This window comes from Caenorhabditis remanei, chromosome IV, assembly GCF_010183535.1.
Source record: "Caenorhabditis remanei strain PX506 chromosome IV, whole genome shotgun sequence".
NCBI lineage: Eukaryota > Metazoa > Nematoda > Chromadorea > Rhabditida > Rhabditidae > Caenorhabditis > Caenorhabditis remanei.
Window position 1 is genome coordinate 4,508,536 of NC_071331.1, and position 22,940 is coordinate 4,531,475.

Sequence of the window (22,940 nt, forward strand, 5' to 3'; positions counted from 1 at the left end):
TGATAATCTAGATTGAGTGTTTTTTTCTGTTTCGAATTGTTGACATAGTCATAAAGATCATTTTGAAAATCGATCATTGGCAATTTACTTTATCTGCCCAAAATATGCAGGACCATCCAGAAACTCTTTAAAACGTTCCCTTTAACCTTGTTTTACTTTACAGATCTTCGATGTAGCGGTTCGAGAGACACTCCGGAAAACAGAAAAAAGCCAAAACCACAATATTGTAGAATTTTGTGAACTTTGTAAACTGCAAGCAAGTCATGAAATGAAAATTAAAATTTATTCCGTTCTTATGTAACTAAAATTCAAAAATGGTCAATCTAGAAACCTTGTTGGTGAAGCAGAACAATTTTCAATTTTTAATCATCCCTTCGGTATTCATTTAACTTTGAGGTTCACTCAAATTCAGATTTATCATAAAAATAAGTGAGATGCTAGTATCAATATGCCGCTCGAAGTATAGCTGCAAGCAGTTACAGTAATTTGAAAAAAAATCGAGCCTGATCACAATGAAATCTATATACTTTACTAATTGTGAAATACAATCAGCATAAGAGTAAACCCAAACTTTATACTTATTTTTTTCCATTAATAACCTTAAAAGTAATGTTTTTTTTCGCTGTTTCATATCCCCCATTTTTAGTTTTTTCTTTCTGGTACGATTACTTGTAATTCCCGACGGCCTAGTATTAGTTGCTTAAACCTATAAATAGCAACAAATATAAATATCAAATTTATTGACTGATTCAGCAAAATCATTTACTATTTTTATTTTTCCAGGTCATGTTATAGGATGACAAAATATTCACCCACAAGAAAAAAATGTATCCTATTTTTTAGTTATATTTATTATTGCGTAGGATGTCGATGCTAGTTGTTTTATTCAACTTTAATTTCGTAGTTTGCGAAAAAAACTGTATTACCTGGACTTTCTCAGACATACGATAATTCTGGATTGGTTTCTTAAAACGTTGTTTTTTGGAACTATGAGGTTTTATGAGAATTGAAGCAATATTGAAAGACATGAAGCTTCTTTTATCTTTTTTTTGTGAAACCGCATAGTTTATTTTGAATGGATGTTTCATGTAATCGCTATCAGATCCAAATATTCTTTGAATCTCCGATTAGTCAAAACATGATTTGTCTGGAAATAAAATATCAAACATCAATTACTTATTTTGCTTCAAATACACCATTTTTATTGAAAGAAAAGGAAATTTATTGAAAAAATGAAGAAAACTATTGAAAAAATGAAGAAAAGGTTCTCTGATTACGGGAAAACATGGCACAGAAAAAATTGATTTCCTATTGTTATTTTTTGTAAAATTCACACATATCAGGAAAGTGAAACAGGTAAATAATTTTTTTTTATATGAAGTGAAAAATAATCGCGTAATAATAATACTAACTTCTTTTTGGAATGTGGGCATGAAAGGTCACGGATTTTTTGTTTTCGAGAAAATGGAAATTTTGATCAAGGGACATAATGATGTCAGTTAAGCGGATTCTAGAAGAGAAGAGCAGCGAAAAGAAGGGCAACGAGGAGCCCGAGTGGAATATATTAAATACACCTAATATGCGTAGATGAGCTGACGGTCTCATTTATGATTTCAGAAAAAAATGGAGGTTTTTTTTATTTTATCAACTCTGTCGAATTTATCAACTCTGTAGAAAAATGTGTTCTTATAGTAGCTGACTGAAACCGGTGATATATAAAAAAAATTCGATTGCTGAAAAACCAAAAGATATTTTTTACAACGCAACTTATTTATTTAGAAAAAACGTTGAGAAAACAAAGAAATAATTAAAGCTAAACATCGGAACAAGGATTCAATAAAATATTTAAATTTTAAAAAAACAATTATTTCTTCCCATGACCTTGATTTGAATTTTTGTCCTGAAAAATTGGATTTTAATACTAGTTTGACCCAAAAAAGAAAGAATTTACCCTTAGCTGTTTGACCGCTGCTCGAGTGGGATGCATTGATTGTCCGATGAGTGCAATTAGCTCCTGTCGGGCCACAGAGACTTCTCTTGCTCTTGAAGCAGCAACTGGAGCAGGGACTGCAGGAGGAGCGGATGGACCTGGAGCCGAACGACGGGGAACAGCTGGACGAGCAGGGCGAGGAGTTGCCGGAGCCAAAGGAGATGCCGCACGGCGACGCGTCAAAACTGGAGCCACCGGGGACAACGCTTGACTCGCACGTCTCCGTCGAGTGGTCGAGGAATCGACGACTGCTGGAGCCGTAGGAGCTGCTGGAGGCGCAGGAGCTGGATCCACATTGGCGGCTGCTCCAGCATCATTATTCTCTCGTTTGCAACTACGTGCATACGCTGCTTGTTCCAGACGTTGGGCTCTTCTATTCTTCCTTCCGGCTAGTGGAGCTGCTACACGTCTAGCATCTCTATCACTGCGACAATCGGTTCTTCGCGACGTGACAGCAGAAGAGTTTCCAGATCGTGTGTTCTGAAAATAGGGATGGGTTAATTATTATTAAAATTTTCTGTTTTAACAACATGATAGATGTCAACCTCAAGGGTCATCACGGATAGTCCGTGTGGTTGAGGTACAAATGCATAAATACTTACCTGGACTCTAGCTACTGTGGCTGCTGTGGTCCTCTTGGAAGCTCGATGGTGCGTTCTGGTCGACGGAGCAGGTGCAACATTCACTGGAACAGCAAGCTGCTCTGGCTCGGTGAGATCGAGAGCTGCTGATCCGATTCTCATAGTTGGTTGACCATTTGAAGCAGATTGAAGGCGTCTTCTAGTTGGTGGAGCAAGTGTTGCAGGACTGGCGGTGGCTGGAACAGCAGCTACTGGAGCTGCCGCCTCCTCTGGTTCTTGAGCTGCTGCTTCTGGAGCATCAATTGGCTCTGGAGCTTCCATCGGTTCAGGTGCTGGCTCTGGATTGCCATTCTCAAAAGAGAAATGAGTAATAGTAAGCTACGGCGTGGAAATTTCAAGACTTTCGAAAACAAAATTTTGAAGAAAAAAGCTTACATTTGAACCAGTAGATGATGAAGCGACATCATTCACGGCTCTCGGCGATCTGGCTTCTCTTGGAGCATCCACGACTGGAGCACCGTCTGAAAGAATTATTTAAATTTTTGTACAAATTTTTGGACAATACCATTTTCAGCCGGTTCATCGATCTCTGCTTGATCGTCATTTTCAGATTCCGGCTTATCAAGTGGAGCCTTTTCCAGTGGCGTCTCCGGGACTGGTGCTACTGACGTCATCCTCTGCATCCATTGATCCTCGACGGAACACTTCTTCTTCTGGAACACATGTTCGGGGCAGAATTTCTCATCCGACTCCCAGAAGTCCGGCTCCACAGGGAGAGTGACCATACTATTCTTTGTGATAGCCTCATTGCTGGTGACAAAGATGTGGAGCTCTTCACCGCAGAAAAATGTGAGACGGCAATTTGGTTGGCACGATCTCTTCATATTTTTTGCGAGGGTGTCCTGTTCCCGCGTCTCCAGACTGAGAGGCATTCCATCAATTACGATATGATGTCGTTTACTCCTTTCGGCGTTCTCTTCACTCCGTTTCTTGAAATAACCAGTCATCTCGAACAGCAACTCATCCTTCCCAACATCCTCTTTCAATAAGAGGTTACATGAAAAGGGTTGTTTAGTGACTCTCGGATTGTTTTTGATATTCGAGATGATCTCCTGATGATGGGCTGATGGGATGGTGAAGCGGGGACGGAGGATGTTTTGTGCTTCCTCCGAGTACTCATTGTGGAGTTTTGGAGGTGGTAAGCGATTCTGGAAAAAAACACGGTTTCAGTTTTCCATTATTTGAAAAAATTTTATTTTCATGGCATTAGGAATGTTATAGTGATTATCTCACAATGTCAAGAATTTAAAAAGTGGTGGGATCAAGAGCAAATCTTACTGTTTCTAGTTGCCAACTTTTTTGTACAAAGCCTGTCTGAAGAGTCACATCATTAACTTCTTAAGATGAACCCGTACAAAAAGGTGGTAAACTACAAAAATGTAACTCTACTGTAAAAAATAAAGTTCCGACAAGGAATTTGCAAAAAAAAAATTCGCGTGATGAATCGCAAGTGCGGCAGAGAGTTGTAGGCGGAGCTTAAACTGTAAGAATGAAATTCTAGCTGATTTTTAAACGAGCAACATTGAGTTTTAAGATAAACTCGTGTTTTAATCGATGTTTTCAACGACTTCTGCAGAATGCTTGCAAAATTTTCGCACTCGCATTTCAGCCCGAGAACTTTTTTTTCGAAAATCCTCACAAAGGTTGGTCATTTTCAACTAAAAACTGCTGTTTCTAAGATATCTCAAAAGCAGGTGCTATGAGTTCAACTTTGATTTTCTGGTTTCCTAATTTTTATTGATTTTTTCATCATTCAAAAAAAAAACTCACTGCAGATGTGGATGGCAATGGGTTGAAGTTGAAGACTGTCAGAGGAAAATTCAGACGTGGCGCTGGTGGAGACGTGGCAACTGGATCACGGAGGGGGAGAGGATGGATGCAAATTATTGGAGGATCGACAAGTTTTGGAGAAGTCGTTGGTATTTGAGCGACGGGAAGATTCTGAAATTTTTTTAATTTTCTACGGCCCCTAGAAACCAGACTTCCAAAATTCCATGCCGTAAAAATTGCGACCGGAATTTAAATTTTTGGACTTTTTCACTAAAATTTTTAAAACAGCAAATATGTACTCACTTCCTCATTTTCACGACGATTAGAAGGTCCTTGGTTCTGAAGTCCTCGGAGAACCGCTCCAGATGGTGGAGCCGCCCATGCCATAGATGGACGAGAAGAAGCATCGAATGACGACGGTCCTGCAAATCCAGCCAACCTAGGGGCGATCGGCTCGATGTTTTCGATCTCATCTCCCGAATCCGTTAAGGTGACGACAGTTGTGTAAGCAGTCTAGAAGGAAAATCATTAATAACAACAAAAAAATTGTTTAATTCTCACCGGACTCTCTTTCTGCGCCTTTTTCAATAATCTCTGCTTCTCCAATGGGCAGTCTTCCGGGTTCCATCTGTGATGAATACATTTCAATTGCTCCTTGAAATCCTGGCAGTCTGATTCCAGTGCTAGCGTCACCTCGTCCCCTCTCTTCATTGGCTTCCGAGCTACAACAATCAAATGAAGCTCGGAGCCGAAGAGGTGACGGAGCTCGCATGTCGGCTGGCAGGACCGACGGATATACTTTCCGACGGTCTCCGTCCTCCAGACCGACATGCAGATCTGCTCCTTGTCACCTCCCAATTTGATGCCATCATAGAGGTGGTGACAATTTTCGCCTTCCATTTCTGCTCTCTCCTTGGATTCTGATTCCAGATATATCCTTCCCGTCATCTCAAGGATCCATCCTCCGGTGCCGATATCCTCCCTTACGACGACTCCGCTTTTCTTTTCCGTCTCATCAATAAGTCTTGCTTTCTGCTTCTTGCGGAAAGCGAAAACTTTTTCTCGAACTCCATCTGGTCGCTCGCCGACGAGTTTGGCGTGGAGGAATCCTTTCACAACGGGGGTATATTCGTTGACAGCATCGTTGAGCACCGTGGATAAGATTCTCTTCTCATTACTGTTTGGGATCTGAAATTGGGAAATGATTGAATGGAGACTTAATATCATGGAGTCAGTTTGGAGTAAAAGGACGTGACCTCCAGTACCTCTCAAAAGTATATTAAGTTTTAGCTTTTCAGTTGAAAAGGTCCAACTTTGAGAGTGTGTCATGGTAATACTGATCGTACCATCAAGTTTATATTTAATGTATCGTATTGATCAAAAGTAGAGCTTCATTTTTGTAGTTGACAACTTTTTTGTACGGACACTCTCTAGAGAGTTATAGTCATTTAAAGAGGACAGCTCAAAAATCGCACGATTTTGCACTGAAATGGGTCGATTTGAGTGAGAAATTACAACAACTTACCGTGCGAATTCTCAATTTTCCGCTTTTCGAGAAGTACTGCATCTTGTTTTGCGACATCCTTTCTCAATGAGTTCGTGGAAACACGTAAGTTCTGAAAAAAAGAGATCAATTAGAAAGAAAAAACCGTAGGAGAGAAATAGACGGCAGAACATACATTCAAAAAAAGAAGAGAAACTAATTGTCAGATAAGAATCGGGTTGGCGGGAGAGACGGACACCCATACCCCCTTTTTCTCTAACCGTCTCTATTACATCACACACTGTCTAAACGTCCAAGGCACCACCAGTCTGTCAAACAGTTTTATGTGAGAGGGGTTTTGCGCCCAGCGCGGTGCACCCCTCATGAAGGGGCAGTGACTTTTTAAAACACACACGAAGGTTGGCATCGTGCCAAGATGGTGAAAGAGGGGTTCCGCATAAGATCAAGGTTTCGGCGACTAATCAAAAAAGGTTATAATGATTCCGAAAAATCTGCGCATACTTGTTAAGGCTGGGTTTTGTCAGCGAAATTAAGGCTCGGATAATTGGTGCCAAAATTCAAAATTTTTCGATATTTTTTTGCGAAAAAGTCAAATTTCTGACTGTGACTCAGAATTAGACATACTTTCAAACCGGGCCGAAACGGGCCGACACGGGCCGGCGCGTAACTCGCTTCAAACTCAATATAATGAGCTCAAAAATATACCAAAATGTAGATCTCGACGAGTTCTATCTTCGTGACCCATTGCGGGCCGGATGGCTATTCGGTAATGTGCCGCGGGCCGGGCTAGAATGGCTTTTTTGGCCATTTTCGCGTTTTTTGGCACTTTTTCCCGGCCCGCGGCACAATAACAAATAGCCATCCGGCCCGTATCATATCAGTGACATAGAACTCGTCGAGATCTACATTTTGGTATATTTTTGAGCTCATAATATTGAGTTTGAAGCGAGTTACGCCCCGGCCCGTGTCGGCCCGTTTCGGCCCGGTTTGCAAGTATGGAATTAGAAGAATTTCGGAAAATCATCAAAATTATTAACATTTTCGATAAAATATTGAAAAAATGAAAAAAATTGGTTCTTTTTTTTCAAGCCGGGCTTTCAAGCAGGGGCCTTGACAAGTATGCATCTTTGTGAGGACTCTTCTTAACCTCCTCCCACTTTGGCAACAGTGCGGCACTATTTTGTCGCGCCTTTTTTCAGATCATTTTGAGCTGGATTTTGCAGAAAAATAGTGATTTTTTAAAGCTTTTTTATACGAAAAGACAGGAAAATGTCATTCGTTAAGCCAAAAAGTTGAATCAAAAATGGAATTCAGTTTTGGCGGAAAAATTATGCGGTAAATTGAGAAAGTCCGCATCGCAAAAATATAATGTTTTGAATACATCAATCGTCCATTAAAATTACTAAATTATTGGTTTTTTCAAAACTTCAGCGATACAGTAGAAAAATTTATGCGCAATTTCAGAAAAATCCTGATAACTTTAGAACTACGCAGGAGGCAAACCAGATAAGAAATTTAAAAAAAAAAGACTCAGCTAATCGATTTTAGGTGAGAGGTCGGTAAGAAGACAGTGTGAAGGAGCATAAGGGGAAGGACACCGTTCTCTGTCTCTTTCTCTTGGACCCTCTCTCTCTCCCTCTCTCTCCCTCTCTCAATCTGTCTTTTACCAGACAGTGTACACATATACATAAATTTTCTTACTAGGACGACCAACACACCTCTTGGCACTTTGCCAAGATCGTGTTTGGGGAATTCTCCTGGTTTAATGTTCTGAACCTATTTACTGTTTCAAACGGTTATCATGAACCAAAGCAAGTTGTCAGAAAATACTTTCGTAGCTACTGAAGAAAAACTAATTTTTGTTGAAGAAAGCGGAAATGAACTTAAATTTTGTAAGCTAACCGAATGAAATAATTGAAAACGTCGGGGTTGACTTTCAAAGGCAATACGAGATGAAAATGATAGACAGAGTACTCCGTGATATTGTCATTTTTGAAATGTAGAAACTGAAACTGTGACTTTAAAAAAAAATAACCGTAACCAAAAAGAAATCAGTTTCGTAAACCCCATAAAACAATAATCCAATACATAGCAGTTATTTAGTTCTTCTCCATCATAAAACAAAAACTTTAATTCACCATCAATTCAATTTTCCATGAGACGACCAGCACGTTTACTTACCGCCCACAGAAGGTTGCTTATCAGTGATGACTTCTTTTCTGTTACAAGCAAGGCTGTTGAAAATCGCGGCCGGCCGAGGCCGCGGCCGGCCGTGAAGGGCCGCGGCCGGCCGCGGCTTTTTTCTTGAAAATCTCAAAAAGCCGCGGCCGGCCGCGGCTTTCTAGCATATCAACTGAAAACATGACTTGATATACTTTTCACTTTTTGGTACAAATCTGACAACCAGGGTTCGACCCCCACTACTGGCAAAACTTTTTTGTTTTTTGTTTTTTACATTTTGGTACCAATCTGACAACCAGGGTTCGACCCCCACTACTGGCAAAACTTTTTTGTTTTTTGTTTTTTACATTTTGGTACCAATCTGACAACCAGGGTTCGACCCCCACTACTGGCAAAACTTTTTTGTTTTTTGTTTTTTACATTTTGGCACCGATCTGACAACCGGGGATCGGTCCCCAACCCCTCCGGTGCAAGGCTGTCGCACGGCCGGCCGAGGTAGGGCCGCGGCCTCGGCCGGCCGCGAGAGAGAAAAAATGAAAAAGCCGCGGCCGCGGCATTTTTAAATGTTGAAAAACTTGGTTGTTTTTGAAAAGTTTTTTCTTCGGTTTTTTTCTGTTACCAATCTGACATCCAGGGTTCGACCCCCACTGGTGGTAAAACTTTTTTGTTTTTTTGTTTTGTTTTTTTGGTGACAATCTGATATCCAGAGTTCTGTCCCTACTGGTGTCAAAACTTTTTTTCTGTTTTTTGGTAATAATCTGAAAACCAGTGTTTGATTATTTCGTCTATGACATTTTTTTGTTTTCATACACTCATATAATCTCAGCTATTCAGATTTTTCAATTGATGAAAGGTATCCAATGAAGGAACACAGCCTCGGAGACGTTTTTTCACGTACTGTACAGTCGAATGACTAGGCGTCTCGCTTTAGGAATAAGCTTCACTTCAATACAAATTTTTTCATTATTTCAGCATCCATCAAATTTCAATACAGAATTTTTCGTTTTCTACTTATACATGACATTCTTCAATTACTTTTTTTCACCAATACTCACCAAGATTACAAACACGTTTGGACCTAAAATTGGTACCAAAAAGCCAAAAACAAAAAACAAAAAGTTTTGCCACGAGTGGGGACCGAACCCCAGCTGTCAGATTAATACCAAAAAATCGAAAACAAAAAAGTTTTGCCACGAGTGGGGGTCGAACCCTGGTTGTCAGATTCGTACCAAAATGTCAAAAACAAAAAACAAAAAAGTTTTGCCACGAGTGGGGGTCGAACCCTGGTTGTCAGATTCGTACCAAAATGTCAAAAACAAAAAACAAAAAACAAAAAAGTTTTGCCAGTAGTGGGGGTCGAACCCTGGTTGTCAGACTCGTACCAAAATGTTAAAAACAAAAAACAAAAAAGTTTTGCCAATAGTGGGGGTCGAACCCTGGTTGTTAGATTAGTACCGGAAAACAAAAAAGCCAACAAATTTTTTCAAAAACGACCATGTTTTGCAACATTGAAAAAAAAGCCGCGGCCTCGGCCTCGGCCGGCCGCGGCTTTTTCACTTTTTTCTTCTCGCGGCCGGCCGAGGCCGCGGCCCTACCTCGGCCGGCCGCGGCCGGCCGTGCGACAGCCTTGGTTACAAGACTTACAGATAGGTAACATAATTGGTGGTAACAAGCAATGAGAATTACTGTTTCATCGCGAAAAAATGACATCTGCAATTTGAAGTCTAGCATTGAACGTAATACCTGATAGGATAACAGTAAAACTTATTACAGAAACTCTAAAATCATTCAAAGAGAAAAAATAACTGTTTTTCAATAAAACCTCGAAAAAGTGTAACATATTAAAAACTTAACTGTTTTGTATGATTTAAAAGGAAAAAAGCGGAATAATCATGTGTCCCTATACGATGAGAGTCACATACTTTTTTTCGATTTTGAAAGGACTAGATTCAGGAAATGCAATACTAGAATACTGTTCATTAGAATACTAAACACTCTTTTTGAAACATATTCGATTTTATTCTGAACTTGAAACTATTAACATACGGTCTTGATAGACTACATTGATACAGTTAGATTCTATGTACTAACAGCAATTTATTTACCAAAGGAAACCCGAACCTAAGATCAGAAACCACTTAACTATTTTATGCTGTCTAGGTTTTGTAACAGGGAAAAAATCAAAGTTGCAACATTTTTTTGAATAATTGTCTATCAAATCGTTTTGCGAATAACTGTTATATTTTTGTTAGATCTTTACTGTTATAGAAAAACAGTGATTTATTATTAAAAATTTTACTGGTACTTCATATTCTTTTTCATTTTTGGTGGGTTTTTATCGTAAATCATTAGTACCGAATAAACCGATATTGATCTCAGATTCCGAAAATGTACATAAAACAGTTTTCTGAAAAGCAGGCATCCTTATCATGGTTTTTAATTTCTAACTCCTATCTTTTATAGTAAAGTTGTTAAAAAGGTGGAAAGTCGCATTGAAAACCCGAAACTCAATTCATCGTTCACAGAAACAGTAGAATCTTAAACAACGATTGTGAGATAATGATATGAAATAACATATTTTACATATCTATTGTTAAAAAACAGATTTGCTTTTACGATATCTTTTTTACGATAAATAGAACACATCATGTACCGATCACAGTAACGGTTTGGTAGTGAAAGAAGAAGTGTTTTCAAAACAGAAATTCACGGAAACAAGCGAACAATTAGTTTTTGATAGTCAACAATATTTCTAGCTGACTATATTGTGAAGAAAAACAGCGAACAAAGCGTTAATTTGTGTTTTGAAAAAAACTATTTTATGACTAAATGCACTGAAATTTCTTCCGTCATTCATGTCCCTGGAACACCTTCTGTTTTCCGTATATTCAAAAATAGACTCCTCTGCAATACAAATGTTTATTAAAATAGTTCATGCCGCTTAAACCCTGAAAAACTCTATCTTTCAAATATTTGTGGTTACAGATGTATGTTAACTAGACGAGGTTAGTCGAGAAGGCATTGAACGAAAGAGACACAAAAAAACCGGGACAGAAATTCATGAGAACAATCGGTCGACCGTTTTGCCCTTTCCCAATTTTTTATGTTTCTGATTTTTGTTGAATATAAGATGTTTTAATGACCCAATATTGTTCATGGTTCAATTGTGTATTCACCTCGAATATGATTATTCTTCGGTTTTGAAGACGTGAACGAATTGTTTTTAGTTGCTTTCCAGTGTTCAACAGTTTCTCAACAACAAGGCGACCCTTTAGCACACACTTGAAACATATTCCTTGTAAAAAATAATGCGGATGGCATTTTTTTATCACTGTTTCAACAAAATAATTTGTCCTATAACATTTTTTCAATAAGATGCCAAATAATCAAATGAATTCTTCTTTTCGTGACTCCGGTATATCACTTCTGTTTCAGCATCATCACTTCTCGACTCTTACAGTGCCAGTATCTAGTTTAGTCGTATTTTCATGTTTATGAATGCAAAAAATCCTGGTTTCATAGAAAATGACAAAAAATCAAAACATTTTCAAAATTTGAGGTGAGAGGCCGGAAAGACGACTGTGTGAAGGATCAGGACGGGAGGACAGTGTCTCTTTTTCGTCTACCAGAAAATATGTGTGTGTGTACACATGTACATAAATTTTCTTAGAACGACCAACACACCTCTTGGCACTGAGCCAAGATCACGTTGTTTAAATTGAATCTGCGTTGGTTTGAACCTGTTCACTGTTTCAAACGGTTTTGATAAATCAAAAAAGGTTGTCAGAAATTGTTACATACATCTGTGGAGTACTCTAGTTTTTGCTGTGTGAACACGTGAATTTGTTGAAATTTTGTAAGCTAGCCTAATGAAATTTTTGAAATCTTTGGGGTGAACTTTTGAAGACAATACACGATGAAAATGGGAGAAAGAGAACGATGAGAAGTGAGAGGGAAGACACAGAATAATGGATTACGGCAAATAAAAATATTGACGGTTTCATGGTTTGCTAGTTTACATTACGATACACCGGGTGCTTTTAATTTGAGTAAATCTTTTGTTGAAATACAAACTGTTAGCACTTGGGCTCTAAATTCTACTAAAATCCCGCCTGCTTTTTGCGTTTCAGAAGAAAGTTATCTGATGGAAATAACGGCTATGTATTGATTGAAGTAATTGTTTTTGCTTGTAAGAATATCAGTGTAAAACAAAACAGATGACAAAATTAAGTAGGGAAGTCGAACATTTAGATGCTCATAGTTTTTTTCCAATTGGATGTTCAGTTGCATCAATTTTTCGAACAATTAACCCTATTTCTTGTCTACTTGAAACTTTTTTTTCCTGATATTAGTTTTGATATTGAAATAATCACTGTTTTGATGATTTGATAAACCACAAATTATCAAACTTTTGACGTTCCATCGATCGTAATATCAAATTTATGCTGATAGTTTTGAACTGAAAACGTTTCTGTCCGAAGAATTTCTACTTTTCTTAAAATTATATAAAGTTTCTGTTACAGTTAGCTTATGAATAGATTCTCAATTCGTTTGCGTTAGTAGTAAGATTTTAGCTACATTTAACCTTTTTAAGAATAAATCGTAATAAGCAGTCATCAAACCCAAAAATGCAGTTTCAGAAATCTCATAATTTTAAAAGGAATATAAATTGTTGCTCTTCCAATTTCGTTTTGTCACTTTAAATTTTTTTTTATGAAAAAAAACCAAAGTGAAATAATTCTCTTGGAAGGAACAAGACATTCAAAACGGGTGGGTATTATACTTTTTCTCTGTTTTGACGAGCCTATGAACTTCTCAGCAAACTGTTGAGATTGATACGGACAAAAAAAAAATTGAACTGAAAAATTGTAGACCACCGTTTTAGCGATCGAGCTTGGCATGCTACCTTTTGTCTGACTAATAGTCAGTGTCAGTGTGAAGATGCATCAGCAAATACCTCGCATCCATGTTAAGGGCGCATCTATTAGCTCGGCACAGTTCTTACAACTGCGCTCCACCGAAATGCCCTCTCACTTTCTCTGAGTCTCTCAATTTGGCACACAATTTTTCTCGGTTTCGGTAGAGCGCGGTTGTAAGAAGCGCACCGTGCTAATAATTTGTTCGAAATGTGTCGCGGAATCAATAGGTTTTAATTCACGACCTAGCTAAATCACAAAAGTCACACGGGCTCTTACAAATAACAGTCGTCTCCACTAGACTAAAACTTTTGACGAACAATTCATTAGCCAATTCTACGTAACCTTCCAACCTCTCTTCCGGTCAACTCCAACTACCATCAGTCTACCGAATGAACGTGACCTTGGCCTATGACGATCTGACCTTTCGATAACAATCTGCCCCACATCATTCTGCATATAAGGAAATGGAATCAACGCGAAACTTCACTTTTGCTTCAAGAAGCTGTTACCACTTCCCTGCCAACCCGCCGTCTGAGATGTCCTCCCTGTCGATGTCGTCTATGGACAAGAAGACGGAATCGTTGAAGGATAAAAGGATAAACCCTTTTGGTTAGTTACAGTACCGCCCAAAAGGACTTTGGCTGTTTTCAGTTGAAAATGGCCAATTTTGAGAGTGTGTCATGATAATACAGATTCTCCCACAAAGAAAATTTTGTATAAATCATACAGAACAAAGATAGATCTTTATTTTTGTAGTTGACAACTTTTTTGTACGATGACTCTCTGGCAAGTTACGTATCAACAAAGTAATTTCTCCCTCAAATCGACCAATTTCAGTGCAGAATGGCGTGATTTTTGAGTTGTCGTCTTAAAATGACCATAACTCTCTAGGGAGTGCTCGTACAAAAAAGTTGTCGACTACAAAAATGAAGATCTATCTTTGTTCTGTATGGTTTATACAAAATTTTCTTTGTGGGAGAATTAGTATTATCATGACACACACTCAAAGTTGGCCATTTTCAACTGAAAACAGTCAAAGTTGATAAATAACCTTTTGGGCGGTACTGTAAGTCTAATAAAGTTGTTCATAATTTCTCTCTCTCTCTTTCCTGTTCTTGCCAAACTCATCTGACTTGGGGTCCGCGCCCTAAAAGTCAGAACAAAATTGTCTCGAAACGGAAAACATGATTTGCAGTTTTTTCAGACCTGCAAAACTCGAAAATACGAAATTTGATCTTTTCAACTACGAGACCATTCCGCGAAATATCCAATAAATTAGATGCGCCTTTAACACCATCTGGCAAGTATTTGTGTGTTGCGTGTCCACACACACACACCAACGCTCATCGACGCACAGGGTGTCCCTCACACTCTCTCTCATTCTCTCGATCTCCCCAATGACCTTTTTTCCTATTTTTTCGCTAAACGCGCATTTTCTCCTTTTTTCTGTTGCTGTTTATACACTTTTTACTGTCGGTGATTTTATAATAATTCCGTAATGAAAAGCGGTTGAAAAGATTTTTAGAAACACTTCAAATTGGTTCGAAGCAGAAAAAGTGTATTGCGCAGTTATTGATTTTTTGGTGTCCTTGTCGTTTATGCGATAAAAGTGCCATGGTCCGGATTTTTTTTCCATTTTTTCTCTATTAATATATACGTTTTCAAAGCCGGCAACGCCCTAGTCTCGACAAATTTTTCAAGACCCTGTCCGACCTCAAAAAATTTACCGATTTTTGAACGTTTCAAATCAAATTTTTTTTAATGAAAAATGGTTCAGTACTAGTTAGAATAACTTCCAAATTTTTATACAGCTCTAGATTGTGCGCAAAAATCCGGCAAAAAAAAACGGAAAAATTAGAAAAAAGAATTTTTCGATTTTGAATTTTGGCGCCTAAATATTGGGCCGATCAGGGCCTTGACAACTTTGGTAATTTTTGGATCTGCGTTTGAAATATAAACGTTGGGGACCAGTAATTTCGTTTTCTTTTTGCCAAAAATCTGCTTTACGTGATGAACACTCATCATCTCTCAAGACCCCTCCCCCCCTTATTATTGACGTCCAGTAGAGCGCGTTTTCTCGCCATCTCTCTTATTAGGCCGACACAGTTCTTACAACTGCGCTCCACCGAAATACCCTTGAAAAATGCCTTTTTCTCTGTGTCTCTCAATTTCGCTCACCATTTTCTTCGGTTTCGGTAGAGCGCACTTGTAAAAAGCGTGCCGTGCTAATATTTCAGCGACTCCGTTACCCTTTTCGTTGCAGTACTAATATTACTGTTTCGCGAAGTTAATTATTACTTATTCCCATTTTTCATGTACTGCACCGTGATTTCTTTGAAAAAATGTACCGAAATTCAATTTTGACGCCTGATAGCACCCTTATGAGAAACGCGCCAAGACTACGCTTGGCGCTTCTCTCGATACATTTCTTCTCTTGTGACCATAAATTTTACTTTTCTCCTCTACGTCTTCCCTTGTCACCCTAAGCCTCAATCAATAAATTTTTTTCAGTTTCGCCAATGCAACCGAACCGTCCCCCTGCAATGCCGCATTTTCGTCAGGGACTCCGACGAGCCGTTCCAATGAACACCGCTCCACCGAGACCTGGATACGACATATCGATTCTAAATGCCGCCAGTGCAAGACCAAATGAACTCGTTTTTCAAAGATTTCATGCTCCTACAAGACCCCCAGGACCACCTGTGTGTATCACGTTGGATTCTGATGGAGAGGAAGTGGAGCCCGTAGCAAAAAAAGCGCGACAAAGCACGGATGAAGTGATTTGCCTTGATTCCGACACGGATCAAGCCGACTCGGATTCAGATGACGTGATCATTTTGGATTCGGACTCTGATGCTGGCTTGGAGTCAGATTCGGACGATGTGGTACATGTTCAGACAATTACCTATTCGAGAGTGGGTGACAAGTCACATGAAGGTAAGCGACATTGTGAAGCGTAGAAAGTTTTTTACGGGTGTTTTCCAGACTTGCAAGTTGGAGCCAATTCTCACGAGGCTGTGGAGCCAAAGCAAGAGCCCGCTGAAAATCCTGAAACAAGTCATCCCACAACACCATTGGCGTTAAATTCTGAGACGGCTCAATCTGGGTTAGTGCTGGTAGCCGCAGTAATTGAGGATGAAAAGAACGATGTAGTGGAGGCTATGTTGATCCCAAAGGAAGTGCCTGAGCCCGAACCAATGCCACAGCTCGTTGAGCATTCGGAGTCTAGCCATGAGGACACTCAAGATGAGGCTCAAGCTATGCCAGTACAACAAGCAGCGGAAAATCCATCAGAAGTGCTGGAGGTCGTGTTGGAGCAAGAGCCAGGAACCGTTGAGGAATCAGAATCTGAGGATCGCCCAATCTTACCATCCTCGCAATCACCGGAGACTGGAGCACAGCAAGCCGAGCCTACAACACTATCCACAGATGGGTCTAAGCCGGCAGATGAGTCGGAACCAGCACTATCTGAAACTTCCTCAGAACATGGACGTCAGGACGATGAACTAGCTACACCAACTCCAGACGTATTCGCGAGGACAGATGATGAGCCAGACAGAGGTGAGATCCGAAACGGGCCGGCCCGTAACTCCCTTAAAACGCAATATTATGAGCTGAAAAATATACCAAAATATAGATATCGGCAAATTCTACATCCGCCGTGACTACGGATCAGATAGCTATCCGTTAACGTTCCGCGGTCCAGGAAAACGTGTCAAAAACGTTAAAATTACCAAAAAAGCTTTTCTAGCCTGCCGCGGACCTAGAACTCGCTGAGATTTACATTTTGGTTTATTTTTCAGCTCATAAGATTGCGTTTTGAGGGAGTTACGCGCCCGTCGCGGTTTTCAAGAATGCAAATACAGATTCATCTTCAATATATTATTTTCCAGATGTGTTAGTCGAAGTCCATGACTTACCAAATGCGTCAGCAATCTCCGAACTGAAACCAGCTGAGCAATCTGAATCTGAAAACAAGGAGAATCAAGGCGCCGACTCATCTGACAGTACTCCTCAGAGAATTCTACGCTCGCAAATATCAAAGATTTCTCCAAGCCAACCAGAGGCAAAAGAGAGCATTTATGCGAACAAGAAAATTCGAGAAGGCGCGGATTACCAAACCGTTATGCAACCACTCTTAGAAGATCATGAACCTCCAAGTGTTCACTACGACAAGGAGTGCGAGGAGAAGATTTGGTCTCCAAGAATCTTTGACGTGGAACCTCCAGAAATGGAGGATCTATTCATCGAGCAGACTCGAGTTGTCTACTGGAAAGCCATCTGGCGTCAGTTCAAAGGGCGGATTCTATTCGAAGACGCTCTTCAGCACCTGATGGAGAATGACTATGATTTTGCGGCAAGCTTGGAAACTATTGATAGGTGTCTGGAGAAACGTCCTAATTTGATGAAGCATCCGTGTATGGCACAGGCGGCACGACTGGTGACGCATGGACTCAAGGAGACGGTGTCGATGAGAAGGCTCCGGAAGTTAGCGGTAAGTATTATATTTGGGAGCTAGGAATCGGGGTTGAGCAGAAGGAGGAACGCGGAACGGAAAATTCTCAAAAAGAAAGTGCAAAAAAGCTCCTAAAAATGAGTATTTTAGTGCTAAATTCTGTTTTTTTTTCCGAATTTTTCGCAAAAATTTTTTGCGAAAAAGTCAAATTTTCGACCATCGTTCAGAATTAGAAGAAATTCTGAAAAATCAACAATTTTCGATGAAAAATTGATAAAAAATTTGAAAAAAAAGGCTAATTTATGAAGCCGGGCTTTTCCGGGCCTTCCCGAACTTTTTCGGGCCATAGAACCTTTTGGGGCTTTTTCTGGCCTTTCCGGGCCTTTTCGGGCTTTCCGGGCCTTTTCGGGCCTATCAGGCTTTTTTGGCCCTTTTCGGGTCTTTCCGGGTTTTTCCGGGTCTTTCCATGCCTTCGGGCCTTTCCGGGCCATCGAACCATTTGGGGCTTTTCCGGGTCTTCCCGTGCTTTTCCGGGCCATCGATCCTTTTGGCGCTTTTTCTGGCCTTTGCGCCTTTCCGGGCTTTTTCGGGCCTTCGGACCTTCACATGTTTGAAAAAATTAGTAAATTCCAGTAAACGAACCAAAATTTCAAACGGATATTCTCTAGGCGAAAGGCGGAATCTCGCTCAGCCCTGCTATGAACGGCCCCCAAATTTGATTTAATTTTTTCAGCTCCCCAACTTCCAACTCCCCGAAGTCCACGACTACAGCTTCAAGTTTCTCAATCTCTGCTTGTTTTCAAAGTTTTATGAATCCAAGTGTCTATGCGAAGAAGCCCTCTGCAAACCAATGGACTTTGAGCCCCGATATGGATGCTCGAATTGTACCAAACGACCGATTGAAGGCAATCCGTTGTGTCTGATCTGTCAGACTTATCAACTGCTCACTGGAGAGAAACGTCCCGCCAGAGACGTTTACTTCACGGACGAGGAGAAGGAGTTGATTGAGAAGTGGGGGCAGATGGAGGAGCAACGGCTGGGAAGGAATTTGACAAGAGAGGAATTCGAGAAGCTTCTGGAGAAGGAGAAGGTTAAGAAATGGATGAAACTGGAGATCACGGAAGAGGAGAAGCTCATGCTGAACTTCCAGCATCCGAAGACTGCTGAGAGTTACTCGAGAATGAGCAACAAGGTGAAAGCAAAACATTTTGTGAAGTACTTGAAGCCATTCGTCCTTCCGTTGTTCCCGGCGTGCAAGTGTGACCAGTCGAAGGAGAGACAACTGATGATTGAGAAAGAGCATCTCTTTGTTCCGGAGGTACGGGAGAAATTTTCTTAAAACTAAACGAAAATATATTTTCAGATACCCAATGAACCCGAGTACCTTCGTGAGGAGGAATTCAATCCGTGGGTCGATGGATAGCTGTGCCAATCCCCTCTCCATTATAATAACTGTTCTGACTGGGTGTAATAATTTAAAGTTTTATATTTTTTATTTATACTGGTATTGATGTTTTATAAAAGTTACTGTGTCCAGCTGTTTCAACTTGCTTATTTTGCAAGTTCCCTAAACGATATGGTCTTATCGCAGTGTCCGCAGAAAGTTGAGACGTGTATTCCATAAGGATTAGGAAAAAACAGTCCTGGACGGGCTTTGATGGACTTGGACCGGAGGAGAATTGACTCGATGGAATTTGGGTGACATCACTACTAGGTCAAAGTATTAGGCGGTCGCCATAGAAATATGAATATTATTTACACTTTTCTTTTTCAGAATTTTTAATTACAGCCCACTGTTTCAGAACATCATGAAATATTCTTAGTTTTTATGAAAAGTGCTAATGGTTCTTTAACGTCTAGCATATTATGATGAGCGGTTTTGATTATTAGATGACTTGAGGCTTCACACAATAGTTCGGGAAAGTAAGACTACGTTGTACAAGTGACAAAGCACGTATCTTTACTAATAATATTCAACAGATCCGTGTGTCTGTTTATTTGTTGCATGTCATAACTCCCTCCGTAGTGGACCGATTTTTATGAAACCTACATAGATAGATTGGAAATTTCCCTTAGATGATGCCCGAACTTTTCTTTTTTCAAAAATATCAAATTTGACGTCTTCTGGAGACGATGTCGATTTCAACAGTAGAAAGCGTTCAGAAAAGATGTGTCCCGACAGGGTGGTTGAAAACTCAAAACTACTGACTCGGTGTTTCTTGACTGCATTCTCGAGAGCGCCGCGGCCGCGCGTATTTGGTGTAGCGGTCTACGCAGATGACTCTCACCCATGGGGTAGTGAGTTCGTTCCCGCCAGGTCCGAAAAGTTTTTGGTTTTTTTGTTTTGATAAGAGCATAGACAGTCAGTATATGAAAGTTGTAATTATGGTCGAGATTTTAGAATAAAAGGGTGGAGTAGCTATCTTTCTGTTGACTCTGTACACACCGCTACAATTCTGTCAGAAGGGATGATTGAGGTCCAACTTTGACGGTGTTTAAAAATTCACAATCCTACAAACACCGAGTCAGAAACTGATAGTAGTTAACAATAAACCTTTCGTCCGAATTTTCATGGGGACCGCGTCCTCAGTAAAATAGTTAGTCCTACGGCTCCATAAAACATTAAGCTTTCTCCAGTATTGCGGTACAACTGACATGAATAAGTAGTCGCCCATCCAATAACATTAACAATTCATTTACCTTCCACGTGTTCAAATAAATACGGCATTGTCGCCAATCGTTTAAAAACTCAAAATGTTTTTCTTTGTTTTTTTAGTTAGTTAGTTTTTATTTGAGATGATGAGCCAAAAACCACTAACACAATCACAATAGAGAAAATAAAAGAAAACGACCAGGAACTTAGTAGGTAGACATGTTAAGAGTGAGATATTTAGGGGAATCAAGAAGTTTTGTTTTCTTTAAGAACTTTGAGAATTTTTGTGAAGCACTCAGGTATGAATGAAAAGGATTGAAATCAAAATAGATTGAATAAGGGGCTTCTTTAACTTTTGAACTTAGAAATATGTGAAATAGTTTTAGTTTCGAAGTATTCTAGAGAAGAGAGGCGGCATCGCCGCCGAACAGTCCAAAATTTAGGAAGCAGAACGTTTTGGATTCGTTTTCGACGATAAAAAATTTTCTCAAATTAGATATATTTTAAATTTTACTTCCGAATTGAAAAAACATTTTAAAACATTACGGATAAATCTCATTTTGGATATGAAGACGGTGAAACTGTGTTGATTTGATTTTGATAGAACTGTAATTACCATCAAACTTTGTCTGTAATTACCATCAAACATATTTGATCAAACAGCAAAATATGTGAAACTTGTTTGAAACTGGAATAAAGTTTTATGGGATACAATTGCCATTCTACTCACATAACGAGACATCAACAATTTGCGATGGAATATTTAACATTACTGAAATTTTATAATAATTTAATATTATGGTTCAGTTTTAAAACAGAAACAAGAAGAAGTAGAGAAGAAAACAGGTTGGGAAACGCCTTTTCAATTCAAAACGTCGTTGATTTCACCCTCTATGGTTATGGAGGCATTGAAACAGAGAGCAGATGTTTACTTTTCATGAACACTCGGAAATTGATCAAAAATGGAAACTTTTTATACTCTTTCGTGTTAAAATTCCGATTTGTACCAACTTATTGAAGCAGGTATAAGATATTGATCAGTGCTTGAAACTGAAATAAAATTGGTTCTGAAAGCGAAATTCGTTTACGAAGCTTTGTGAATTTGTGAATTTTAGTCAACGATAAATATTAGAGCACTGTCTTTTTTGTGTCTGTTTCAGATCGGTAACTTTGTGATGACAGTTTTTACAGAAGTCGTTTATGTATTGAAGAAACGTTACACTTATCATCAGGGTTGGGAAATTCCGGGCTGGCCCGGGCCGGGCCGGGCTGACAAAAAATTCTTCCGACCCGGCCCGGCCCGGTCGGCCCGGATTCAAAAAATGTGCACCAGTGTTGTTGGGAATTCCGACTTCCGACTTCCGACTTCCGGCTTCCTGATAAGAAAAATCACTTCCAACTTCCGACTTCCGACTTCCGGACAAGAAAATTTTCACTTCCCAACATCTCTGATGTGCACCATTTTTTTACAAATTTCTGCAAAATTTTCATTTAAAAAAAGTCAAAATTCTCAAAATTTCTCGTACGCTAATGTTTTTACCGATATTCTAAAACACAGTCGAAAAATCCACTTTTTTGCAAAAAAAATCAAAAAAAAATTCAAGATTTTTTCAAAAAATTTCAAATTTCTACAGGAGCCGGGCCGACCGGGCCGACCGGGCCGGGCCGGGCCGGGCCGGGCCGAGGAAAATTTCTCAGTCGGCCCGGCCCGGCCCGGAATTTCCCAACCCTGCTTATCATATGGACACTAAATTTGTTTGCTCGAGATTAGAAAGTTTAAATATTTCAGACCAGCCTATCTGCCTCGCCTTCGGCGATTCAGTCGGCTGGCCTCTCCTCATTCACGTGGCCACCTTCTCTCAAACGTGCCCGCATGGCCGAGTGGTCTAAAGCGGCTGTCGCTGTCCAAAGCACGGCAGTTCGGTTTTGCCCGCTGGCTCAGTTTCTCTTCTCTTTCCAAAACCGTTGCGGACAGTGCCTCAGACAGACAGACAAACACCACTTCACAGGTGAACCGCTGGGAATCCTATATGTGAAGGTGCCAGAATAGCGCCCTATGTGTGTCCATAAATGAAAAGTGGATCGCGCGTGTGCCGCATATGTGCGGTCGTCTTTTCTGTGTACTGGCAGCGCGTGCACCCATATAGCTCCCATATGTATGGTCCATATTTGAGGGTGGCGGCCGGCCGCCGCAACGACACTCCGGAATTACACGTGGGCGTGTTGTTTACCGTAAATCGACGTGACATTTTTTTCTATAAGTCCGGGCCCATTTTCTCCGTTTCTCGAAGTTTTTCACCTATTTTCTTCATTCTTTTTGCACAAAACAGATAATGGCAAACTTCAAAAATGAAAAGAAATCTATTCAAACTTGCGGAAACTTATTTTTTCAATACAAAAATTGTTATTTTCTCAGAAACTAGAATTGTAAGTTTTTGTTGAGAAGTTCGGGTCTGATGTTCTGCTTCACTTCGGTATGATAAGAAATCATATTTTTCAGGTGGATTTAAAGGTAAGAAGGTAAAAATTTGTCATACCGAAGTAAAGTCAAAATGCCGGACTTCGAATTTCTTCGACGGGTATCATTTTCTTTCAGAGCTCAAAGAAAAGATTTAGAATCAATGATTGTGTTATAACCACCAAGCTAACATAAGATTTTTATAGGAAATCGTGTGTGATTTTCAATTTTTTTAAAGTATTGCCATTATCTGTTTAAAAAAGGAAAGAACTTCGAGAAAAGAGGAGAAAATATACAAGTCCGAGAAATGGGAAGTGAACAAGTTGGAAAAAGAAAAGTGTAACAACATGATAACATTACATACCAAT

At 39.7% G+C, this 22,940-nt stretch overlaps 2 protein-coding genes across 2 annotated transcripts; one reads left to right on the forward strand and one right to left on the reverse strand.

Moving 5' to 3' along the window:
* Positions 1-1,864: 1,864 nt before the first annotated feature.
* GCK72_012425 (uncharacterized protein) lies at positions 1,865-5,968 on the reverse strand (the record flags this gene model as incomplete). The annotated part of the gene is made up of 9 exons (XM_053729103.1): positions 1,865-1,900; positions 1,952-2,470; positions 2,593-2,922; positions 3,007-3,092; positions 3,137-3,779; positions 4,402-4,572; positions 4,705-4,914; positions 4,963-5,589; positions 5,927-5,968. 9 exons carry the CDS (start codon positions 5,966-5,968, stop codon positions 1,865-1,867), a joined length of 2,664 nt encoding a protein of 887 aa, XP_053583875.1.
* Positions 5,969-15,524: 9,556 nt separating this feature from the next.
* GCK72_012426 (uncharacterized protein) lies at positions 15,525-18,884 on the forward strand (the record flags this gene model as incomplete). Its single annotated transcript, XM_053729104.1, has 5 exons — positions 15,525-15,942; positions 15,991-16,566; positions 16,899-17,500; positions 18,195-18,779; positions 18,825-18,884. The coding sequence occupies 5 exons, from the start codon at positions 15,525-15,527 to the stop codon at positions 18,882-18,884; spliced, it is 2,241 nt and encodes a 746-aa protein (XP_053583876.1).
* Positions 18,885-22,940: the final 4,056 nt, after the last annotated feature.